This window comes from Aethalodelphis obliquidens, unplaced genomic scaffold (assembly GCF_003676395.1).
Source record: "Aethalodelphis obliquidens isolate GAN/ISIS:26980383/991018 unplaced genomic scaffold, ASM367639v1 scaffold3, whole genome shotgun sequence".
In the NCBI taxonomy this organism is placed as follows: domain Eukaryota; kingdom Metazoa; phylum Chordata; class Mammalia; order Artiodactyla; family Delphinidae; genus Aethalodelphis; species Aethalodelphis obliquidens.
This window is the reverse complement of record NW_020837947.1, coordinates 47,566,767-47,578,584: the sequence shown is the minus strand read 5'-3', so window position 1 is coordinate 47,578,584 and position 11,818 is coordinate 47,566,767. Positions and strand designations below refer to the sequence as shown.

The 11,818-nt window shown below is 35.1% G+C and overlaps 1 protein-coding gene across 3 annotated transcripts in view; it reads right to left on the bottom strand.

The window, feature by feature from the left end:
- Positions 1–11,818, bottom strand: part of REV3L (REV3 like, DNA directed polymerase zeta catalytic subunit) — a 183,636-nt gene that overhangs the window by 22,404 nt on the left and 149,414 nt on the right. For all 3 annotated transcript variants that reach the window (XM_027088496.1, XM_027088475.1, XM_027088486.1), the window contains 4 exons: positions 10,756–10,897; positions 8,899–9,143; positions 7,849–7,957; positions 5,780–5,986 (listed from right to left, as the gene is read on the bottom strand). In XM_027088496.1, coding sequence (XP_026944297.1) covers positions 5,780–5,986; positions 7,849–7,957; positions 8,899–9,143; positions 10,756–10,897 — 703 coding nt within the window. The remainder of the gene's footprint in view (positions 1–5,779; positions 5,987–7,848; positions 7,958–8,898; positions 9,144–10,755; positions 10,898–11,818) is intronic.

Genomic DNA, 11,818 nt, shown 5'->3' with positions numbered 1-11,818 from the left:
CACACACACACACACACACACACACACACACACACACACACACACACCCACACACACACACACACACACACACACACACACACACACACACACACACACACACACACACACACACACACACACACACACACACACACACACACACACACACACACACACGGGATCTTCCCGGACCGGGGCACGAACTCGTGTTCCCTGCATCGGCAGATGGACTCCCAACCACTGCACCACTAGGGAAGCCCTAGATTCATGTTTTTTTGCATGTGGATGTCCAGTTATTCCAGCGCCATTGTTGAAAACACTGTCTTTGCTCTACTGTATTGCCTTTGCTCCTCTGATAAAGATCAGTTGACTATATTTATGTGGGTCTATTTTTGGAATCTCTATTCTGTTCCATTGATCTGCTTGTCTATTCTTTTGCCAATACTGCACTGCCTTGACTACTGTAGCTTTATAGTAAATCAGTCCTCTGACTTTATTCTTCTGCAATACTATGTTGGCTATTCTTGAGTCTTTTACCTCTTCATGTAAACTTTTTTTTTTTGGCCGAGTAGCTTGTGGGATCTCAGTTCCCCAACCAGGGATTGAACCCAGGCTACAGCAGTGAAAGCCCCAAATCCTAACCACTAGGCCACCAGGGAATTCCTATTCATGTAAACTTTAGAATCAGTCTGTCAATATCAACAAAATAACTTGCTGGGATTTTGACTGTGATTGCATTGAATCTGTATGTCAATTTGGGATGAACTAACATCTTGACAATACTGAGTCGTCTTAACCATGAACGTGGAATATCTTTCCATTTATTTAGTTCTTTGATTTCTTTCATCAGAGTTTTGGGATTTTCCTCTTATAGATCTGGTACATATTTTGTTAGGTTTATACCGAAGTATTTCATTTTGGGGGGTGCTAATATAAATGGTATTGTGTTTTTAATTTCAAATTCCACTTGTTCATTGCTGGTATACACTGTGTATTAACCTTGTATCCTGCAGCTCTGCTACATGATCGCTTATTAGTTCCAGGAGGGTTTTTTTGTGCATCATTTTTTTGGGATTTTCTACATAGAGGATTATGTCATCTGGAAACAAAGACAGTTTTACCTTCCTTTCCAATCTGCATACCTTTTTTTTAAAAAGGTTTATTATTTATTGTATTGGCCGCATGGCACAGCATGTGGGATCATAGTGCCCCAACCAAGGATCGAACTTGCACCCCCTACATTGGAATTGTGGAGTCTTAACCACTGGACCGCCAGGGAAGTCTCCCAATCTGCATACCTTTTATTTCCTTTTGCCTGTTTTATTGCATTAGCCAGGACTTCTAGTATGATGGTGAAAAACAGTGATGAGTTGGGACATCCTTGTCTTGTTCTTGACCTTAGTGAGAAAGCTTTAAGTTTCTCATAGTTAAGTATAACATGAGCCGTAGGTTTTTTGGTGGATATTCTCCATCAAACTGACAAAGTTCTCCTCTATTCCTAGTCTCCTGTGAGTTTGTATCATGAATGGGTTTTGGGTTTTGTTAAGTGCCTTTTCTGTATGTTAACATGATCATGTGATTTTTCTTACTTAACCTGAATGTGATATGATGGCTCTCAGCTGGTTTTTCAGTGTTGAACCAACCTTGCATACTTGGAATAAATCTCACTTGGTTGTGGTGTACAACTGTTTTTATACATTTCTGGATCTGATTTGCTAATATTCATTGAGGATTTTTACATCTATGTTCATGAGAGACATTGATATGTAGTTTTCTTATAATGTCTTTGTCTGGTTTTGGTATTAGGGTAATTAGAATGAGTTAGAAAGTACTCCTTCTGCTTGCATCTTCTGAAAGAGACTGTAGAGAGATGGTATAATTCTTCCATAAATGTTTGGTAGAATTTAGCAGTGAACCCATCTGGGTCTGATGCTTTCTGTTTTAGAAGGCTATTAATTAATGATTCAATTTCTTTGATATAGGCCTACTCAGACTGCCTGTTTCTTCTTGTACAAGTTTTGGCAGATTATGTCTTTCAAGTAATTGGTTCACTCCATCTAGGTTATCAAATTTGTGTGCATAATATTCTTTTATTATCCTTTTAATGTCCATGGAAACTGAAGTGATATCCCCTCTTTTGTTTCTGATATTTGCAATCTGTGTACTCTTTTTTTTTTTTTCTTTTCCTAGTTAGGCTGGCTAGAGATTTATTGATTTTATTGATCTTTTCAAAAGACCAGCTTTGGGGTTCTTTGAAAACATGAAATCAATTGAGAAAATCAATTTCACTGATTTCTGCTATAATTTTTATTACTTCTTTTCTTCTGCTTGCTTTGGATTTAATTTGTTCTTTTTCTGGTTTCCTAAGGTAAAAGCTTACTTGATGATTGTTTTTAGGTCTTTTTCCCACTAATATATGCATTCAATCTATAAATTTCCTAAGTACTGTTTTTGCTGACTTCCAGAAATTGTGATAAGCTGTGTTTTCATTTTCATTTAGTTCAAAATATTTAAAAATTTCTCTTGAGATTTTTTTTCTTTGACCCATGTGTTATTTAGAAATATGCTGCTTAATCTTTAAGTATTTGGGGGATTTTCCAGCTATCTTTCTGTTACTGATTTCTAGTTTAATTCCATTGTGACCTGAAAGCAGATATTGTATGATTTATTCTTTTAAAGTTGTTAAAGTGCTTTATGGCCCAGAATGTGGTCTACCTTGGTGCATGTTCCATGTGAGCTTGAGAAGAATATGTATTCAGCTGTTGTTGGATGAAGTAGTCTATAAATGTCCACTATATCCAGTTGATTATGTTGTTCAACTATGTCCTTCCTGATTTTATTTTCTATGTGTTGCCTTTGTTTTTGTTCCTATTTTTATTTTCCACTCTTACTACCTTTTGTGGTTTTGACTGTTTTATATGATTCTTTTTTCTCTCCTTCTTACACATTAGTTGTATTTTTTTTTAACTTTTTATAGTGGTTGCCCCAAATTTTGCAATATTTATATTTACTTAAAATATACCACTTTCAAAACCACTATACCACTTCATAGGTAGTGTGGGTACTTTATAATAAAATAATCCTAATCCCTTCCTCCCATTCCTTGTACCATTTGTTATTCATTTTACTTATATATACATGTATATAAACATAATCAAATACACTGTTGCTATTATTATTTTGAACAAATTGTTAATTGTTAGATCAATTAAGAATAAGAAAAATAAAAGTGTTTATTTTACCTTTACTTATTCCTTCTCTGATGCTCCTCCATTCTTTTGTATTGATATAGGTTTCTGACCTATTATCATTTTCCTTCTCACTGAAGAGTTTCTTTTAGCATTTCTTGCAAGGCAGGTCTACTGCCAACAGATTCCCTCAATTTTTGAGGAAAATCTTAATTTCTCCTTCACTTTTGAATGATAATTTTGTAGGGTACAGATTTCTAGTTGAAGAGTTTTATCTCTTAACACTTTAAATAGTTTACTCCATTTTCTTCTTGCTTGCGTGGTTTCTAAGGAAAAGTTGGATATAATTCTTACCTTTGCTTCTCTATAAGCAAGGTGTTTTTTCCCTCTGGCTTCTTTCAGGATTTTTAATTTAGTGTTGATTTTCTGCAGTATGAAAATGATGTCCCTAGGTTTAGTTTTTTGGGCATTTATTCTGTTTGGTGTTCTCTGAATTTCCTGGATCTGTGGTTTGGTGCCTGACGTTAATTTGGGGAAATTCTCAGTCATTATTGTTTCAGTATTTCTTCTGTTCCTTTCTCTCTTCTCCTTCTGGAATTCCTATTACATGTATGTTACACCTTCTGTAGTTGTCCCAGTTTTAGGATATCTCTTTTTTCAGTCTTTTTTTCTCTTTGTTTTTCAGTTTTAGCAGTTTCTACTAAGATTTCCTCAAGCTCTGAGATTCTTTTCTTAGCCATGTTCAGCATAGTAGTCAGAGGCATTCTTCATTTCTGTTACAGGATTTTTGATTTCCAGCACTTCTTTTTGGTTCTTTCTTAGAATTTCCACCTCTCTGCTTACACTGCCCATCTGTTCTTGCATGCTGTCTACTTTAGCTATTGGAGGGAGCTCTTAGCATCCTAATCATAGTTTTAGATTTGCAGTCTGACAAACTCCAACATCCCTGCCTTATCTGAGTCTGGTTCTGATGCTTTCTCTGTCTCTTCAAACTGTTTTTTGGCTTTTAGTAAGTCTTTTTGATAGCCAGACATGATGTATTGGGTAAACGGAACTGCTATAAATAGGCCTTTAGTAATGTGGTGGTAAGGTGTCGGGAGAGGGGAAGGGCTCCTTAGTCCTACGAGTAGGTCTCAGTCTTTCAGTGAACTGTGCCTCTGGACTGTAGACTTCACATGTGATTTTCAGTTTTTCACCCCACTTTGGTGGGACAGGATGACTAGAGTGGGCTGCAGTATTTTTTTTCCATGTAGAAGGCTACAGCAGTTGGAGCTGGATATTTCCCTTTCTCCAGGTCAGTTAGGCTCTGATAAAACTCCATCAGGTTAAGCTCTGGTTAAATAGTTTCTCCTGAGGGCAGACTCTGTTAAAAACAGAATGCTCTGGTGTATTTCAAAATGGTTCTTTTCCTCTTTCTGTGCCAGAAGCACAAGGGAATTTTTTTTCTGATATTCACTGCTAGAACCTGGTTGAGCTCCTAGAGGTAAAATTCACAAAAGTGTGGGGACCCTGATGACTGGGTCCTTTGGAGTTTTTATCACTCAGATTTGTCCACCCTGAGCCTCCAGCGATTCATCATTTATAGTTCGGTTTTCCCTACCATGGCACTGGTTCTCACAGAGATCTGTGCTCTTGATTTCTGCTCTGGTAAGTTGTGACTCTCTGTATACACTTGTTGGTCTCTTCAGTTTTGGGGGCAGCAGTTTACCCTGTGACTTCACCTCTCTGACAGATCTAAGAAGAGTTGTTGATTTTTCTGTCTGTTCAGCTTACTTAGTGTGAGGACAGAGTAGAGACTTGCAGTTTCTTACATGTTGGACATGAAACCGGAAGTCCCTTGCACAGGTTTTTGGAGTTTACTTTGCCTACTGTGAGCTCTGTGGGAACTTGATTCTTCCACTGCTTTTCCCTTATTGACCTACTGCAAATATGGTATACCACAATGCTCTAGCCTTCATCTGGCATGAAAAGATCATCAAGCAAACAAGCTTACTCTGTTCCTTTCCCAACCATTAGTAAATTATTATATTACTCTGTCATACTATACTGTATTCATGTCAAATTAACACCCTAATTTAGTAAATAACAAGAAATCAGTCTTGTTTAATGAAAAGTGTCTTTTAATTGCAACTACCACTGCAAAAGAAAGGTTCTGCTTTGTATCTACTGGTACACTAGTAAATATGGAATGATTGCTTTTATTCTGACATTTGGAGAAGACAACTGAACTATCATCAGACCTCTATCAACACATTAAAAGGAATTATTTAGTACCAATGTTACTGTAAACAATGCTGTAAAGGCGGCACTGAAATCTCATGTCAGTAATTTGTTACAATAGGGTCATCCAGATTATGCAGAAATATGTGTATGCTAATTTCTAAAATTATCATTGAACAAAACACAGAGAGTTCTCAGAGAAAACGCACAAATTCCTAAGAATATGTATATATCAATATATAAGTCCTGGTTTGAGAAAAACTGATCCTATGTTATGGAAATGAAACCATTTTGTCTAAAGTTTCAAAACAAAATGGTTTAATGAATAGGCATTCATTTAATGCTGCTTTAGTCTCTTTTGAAAAAAACTATAGACTTATATCACTTACCTCAATGCATGGCATCCTCCCAGAAAAATTAGCAGCTGTGTAGCCAAATGTGACATTTGCTATCAGCTTAAGTCCTAGCTGACGTGCATCGAGCATTCGTGAAAGGGCTCTGTCTTGCTTGTAAGCCTTCATCGACTGCTTCACCATCAGTCTAGTCTTCAGAATCTCTTCGAGCATTCTTGGTAGCACACCCTTTCTTACTGAAGGCTATCATAAAGGAAAAAAAGAATGTTTAAATCCCTTAAACATTATAGATTTAGACAATTAAGAAGGAAGCACAAAGTATAACAATGGCCAACTGTCATGAATTGAAACATACGAACAATAGCGTGGCCACAGGACGAGTGGCCATCAATATAAAATCATCACATTTTCTTTCTTTTGAAGAGGACTTTTCTCCTAAAACGTTCCTGTAATGTTTATAAATCTAATGTAGCAGTACTATGTGAGTTCAGAGACCTCCAGGGAGGAGGATGCCAACTAGTACATAAGAGACCATATAATGAGTTCAGAGGGAAATTTTGTTAAAACTCTGATCCAAACCCCCACTCTTTCAGAAAGACACACGGGATTTGTATCACTCATAACAAACCTCAGTTTTTAAAGATCTCATCCTAATGACCCCACACAGTAATCTGCATGGAACTCCATTTATCTACCTTGGAAGAATGAAGAGCTGGGTTGACTCTGCTGACATTCAAACCTGCAGTTCCAGGGACTCTAGGTATTTCAAATCTGATGCTTAGACCACTAAGCCATCCCCTCCGGCCTATATTTATTAGCAATCTGGAAGAGGGGATGAATAGTGAGGTGATAAAATTTGTTGATGCCAAAAAAAAAAAAATCATTTGTATTAATCAAGACTAGGGAGAATTTATGAGAACTCCACTAGGAATGAAAACCACAAAACAGTATTAACTCTGAAGATGATTCACAGACACGTGCAAGGTAATGCATGTTGGACTGAACAATTAAAACCTCAGGAATAGGATAATCACATTCCTGAATATTAAAAAATCTAGTTTTCATTAAGCTTTACACATTGGGTCAAAATGTAGATGCAAGTTCTTAAAATGCTGTTAAAGGGAGATAAAATAATAAGCTGCTAGATATGTGACAATGAAAACATATTGTAACCTCTAATTCATTCTGTGTACCTTCTGAAGCAGCCATGATGTTTATATTAAGACATAATATATGTTATTATGTTAAAATGTAATATTTTCCAAAATGTAATATATCATGAACTCACTTGGTAAAAATTTTCCTCATATCTAAATGGCTAATTTTATAGTACTCTTTAAACACAGCATCCTCTTACTGGTAGAGAACGATGATACTTTTGCTAAGTACACCAGAATGAATTTGAGGGCTAGCGGGGTCCATGCTACCACCACCAACCACCCTACCATCCCACGATTCTAGTACAGACTCACTGCTAAGGAAATAGAAAAGAAAGGAATGAAGTTGGCATATGAGAGGCAATATAATCTTCTCCTAGATCTCTTCCTATTTGTCTTTATTCATTTATGAGGCTTTTTTAGTTTCTTTTGAGGGGAGACAAAGGAGAGAAAAAAGGGACTCTGTTATTAGTTTGGGTATCTTCTTAAAAAATACAATCAATAAATACATTAGAATATCATTATTTCTAAGGCAGTCTTAATTTAATTTAAAGTATATAAAACAATTAGTAAAGTATACACATTAAGGCAATTTTAATCTTTATAAGTTAACATTGTTGTGATCATAAAATAGCTACTTAAGCCTGCCAGATTCTAATAAAGGGCAGAAGGTATATAGGCACATTTATTTCTTGCAATAGTTCATTAAAAGCTAAAATCTTATAATTAAAAGATTTTAAACCTAAATTCATGCAAAACAAGATTACTATTTTTTTTTAAATGATTTAAAAAATTTCTTGGAAGATTCCCTATATCTTTGACTTTCTGAGATAAGATATTGAAGCAAACTTTTTTTTTTTTTTGGTATATATGCCAACAACATCTAAACGATCAGCTCTCCAAAGGTTAAGCCACAGTTGATACCTTTCATTTATAAAAGAGTATTACCTTGACAAAAGCTATTCCATTGGGGGACACTGTGATATCATGCCTAATTTGGTAAAGTAAATCTGGAGGTACTCTTAGAGAGGTACAGCCAAATTTGAACTCATCATACCTGTTAAGAAAAAAAAAAATTAAGCAAATACTTTCTCAAATCACAGAACAGAGATTCTAGGCAATTTTAGGAATCTTTCTAATTCTATTGGAAACTCATTTTTAAACATCTAAACATGAATTAATATACTTAGTAATATGTTTAGTTACCAAAAAGCAGTTTTTCAAATATTAGAAACATTTCTTAAATAGCACTATCCTAAAGTACATGGGAAAAATCTATACTAAAATACCAAATTTCAGCTCAACATATGACTACCTTACACTAAGTTCCCTGAAGAAAAATTTAAGCCTTAAGTAAAAAGACTGCAACTAACTTTTCCAAATTCCTGTTCTTACTAAAAAGACAGAATTACCAATACAATTTCCATAAAAGCTTTCTATAAGGAGTGAATATACTTCAGACTAAAACTATAACACTTGGTTTTAAATACACAGAAATCATTATAAAGGAAGACTGTATATTTCTTATGAGAAAAAATTTGGTTGACATGAAAAAATAAAATGTAACATTTGGCAATTTAACTTTTTTTTAGAAAACGAACTATTTCTAAGAAAAGTCAAGAGGAGGTCATAGCCGAAGTTATAAGACCATAATCCTCAAACTGTTCCACTGAAAAGTGATTTATACCAACAAATTAAATATAACTCTTATTTAAAAAGAGACCATAGATATACACAAAGATGGAACAGATAAATTGGCTGATCGTATTCACAATCTTCTTCATATGAGTTATTCATCCATGATGCTCAATCAGTCATACGGTGATCCATGTTAATTAATTAGTAAGGTAACTACAAAGAGCGGACTAGATGTGCTACAGCCCATTCATCTTGCTCGTAAGGGCAGTCTCATGTGCAAAGAGGCACTCAAAGAAAGTCTAATTTTAGTAAGAAATACAAAGTACAACAAAGTAATTGTAAATATGAAAAAAAACTTACTTCCCCAAGTTTTCCACATGGCCAAGGCAGGTGGAGAAACAGTAGTTGTATGCAATCACAATAGAAGGATACAGTGACTGGAAATCCAAAACGAGAACAGAGTTGCTATAGAAACGAGATTCAGGCTCCATAATTAGAGGAACACACTGTGGAGCTCTCATCTGGGATCTTTGCTGTACACTAGGTGTCACAGGAATATAGTTCATTGGTTTAGCAATACGCAACATCATTGATTCCACACGGTACTGCAGGCAGAGAGGTAGAAGTAGGGAGAGAAGGAGAAACTTAAATACAAATATACTGGTCTTTTGAATATGTGAAAATCATTTGGGGGATGTTTTACTCTTCAAAATACGGCTGTAAGACTTTTCTTACAACACAGTTACATAATGTTGGTTATTTAATCGGCTTTCAGGTATCAGAAGGGAACCCTTCGTAAGTCCTTTTCCTATTCCCATAACTTTTATAAAAACTGCAAAATACGTCAGATAACTTACACAATAAATTATTTTTGAAAAGACAGACACAATTAGATTTCTTTTAATATTTAAAGATAGCAATATCATAATAAACAGATGTAGAAGAGACAGTTGTACAATTTGACAATTTCATTTAAAAAGTTGGCCAATAATCTTTGACAAATTTGGGAAAATTAGAGAATGGGGGTCAGGACACTTGAGATGGGTAAATGTTATCTCAATTTCCCAAGAAGGAACACAAGATTCCAAAACTGAAAGGTAGTCAGGTTAATACTGGTCCCTCACAAAAATTAATCAAGCAATTACTGACTTTATAATAACTGCTATAAAGCAGACGGTTTACAGTTTAGAAAAAGAAAGCACTCACAAGAACCAGCATGGGTTCACTGAAGTATTCTCATGTAGTTTTAAAGTATCTTTGCCTTTTATTATAAGCCAGATCAAATAGTTTTTAAAACTTGTGGGAGTATAAATAAGTAAAATAAATAGCTTTATAAGCTATTTAATAATAGCAATAAAATTAAATACAGCAACAGGTAATGCCAAAGTAGTTAGCGCTCTAGTTTTGCTATATATACTGAATTGGTAGATTGGGGGAATGTTATAGATATAAAATAATTAAAATAATTAAAATAAAAGATTTTATGAGGTTAAGGAAACTAAGCGATTTAATGTAGTATCCTGGATGGCTAGCACAGTGTTTATTTAACACACTAGAAGTATTCAAATAAACATTTGTGGAATAAAAGCATGAAACCATTTTCAGCAAGGCATTTAAACAAAAATCTTTCATTATATCCTTGGGAAACTAGTTAGAAAGAGATGAGTTAAATGGCTTCCAAGCTCCCATTTTTCTTTAACATTAAAAAAAAGTAATACAGCCCACTTATGTTGATTCCCAAATCCTCCTCCTTTTTTTTATATTAAAGTTATCTGCTGGGAGTTGGAACAGCCAAAAGTAGGAATGTAAAACAAAAGAGAGGTAGACTTTCTTTGCCGCATCCCCAGTTCTGAGCGGCCTTTCAAGTCATCCCTAATCACACTGACAGTATTCAGGAACATAATACCATCCTCAAGGGCATAGCCATTTATTTTCTTATTATCATGCAAAACTCAGCAGTGGCCAAAAAGTTGGTGTGGAGAAAAAATAAAAAGCGGAGCTGTAACAAAGTTAAAAAAAAAAAAGCAGAGCTATTAAGTGGATTAAAGCTTTTCCAGAAAATGAAATTATAAGATTTGATTAACTAGCTACATGTATATATTAGTTGGTACCAGAAAGAAAGTTAAAAAAAAAAAAAACAAATCACTTCAGACATCTCAAAAGTACATATATCATTCACATAGAACTTTCAAGTGTGCAAGAAAATTGACTTCCTACCTGTGAACCCCTTGTCAGTACATGTAAAAACTGAATGCCAAAAAGTCTAGCCATTTCACTGGTTTTCCCAATCAGGTCCAGCTGTTCTAACATTTGGAGATTTCCACGGACACGGCTAATGTAATGATCAACCATTTTCCATCTGTTAAAAGAGAATCCATGCTATGAATGTTTAAGAAAAATTTGTATACTTGAAACTAGTACTGTTTTCATTATGTCAAAAACTACCTATTAAAAGTGAGGTTATTTACGGAAGGAGTCATGATCGAGCCTTTAGCAAAGTACATTAAGGAGTTAAACATATTTCAAGGGCATAAAACCTAGTGAAAATATGTAAAGTTTAAAATAATGCTTGTGATAAGGTGGTAAGACTAAGGATAATTATTTTCAACATTTTGCTTGATTTTACTCTATTTTTATTATAAAAAATTAACACTGCCTCTTAGATGCCACTGCTAATGATGCAATAATTATACAATTATAATTATGCTATTTAAAGGCTTTTAAAAAACATGTAGGCTTTGGGTTATCACTGTTAATACCAGTCTTAAAAAAAGTATGCACTGGTGTCTTATGGAAAGAAACAGAGTAATTTGGTGAAGATTTAGAAAAATCAGGAAAATAATTTTATTTTTTATTATTATTATTATTTTTTGCGGTACGCGAGCCTCTCACTGTTGTGGCCTCTCCAGTTGCGGAGCACAGGCTCCGGACGCGCAGGCTCAGTGGCCATGACTCACGGGCCCAGCCGCTCCGCAGCATGTGGGATCCTCCCGGACTGGGGCACGAACCCGCGTCCCCTGCATCGGCAGGCGGACTCTCAACCACTGCGCCACCAGGGAAGCCCCCATATCACATTTTAATATGTGTTTTTTTAAGATCATTCATGTGATCCTTCAATAATACATATAGCCAAATGTAAAGCTTAAGATAATGCATTATGTGTGGATTCAGTTCCTTTAAATATGTTAAGTCCAATTCTCGATTTCACTTGGCAAAAACATACATATCCTAGATAATACCTAATTAGAGGTAGCAAAATATACATTTAGAGCATCCTAGG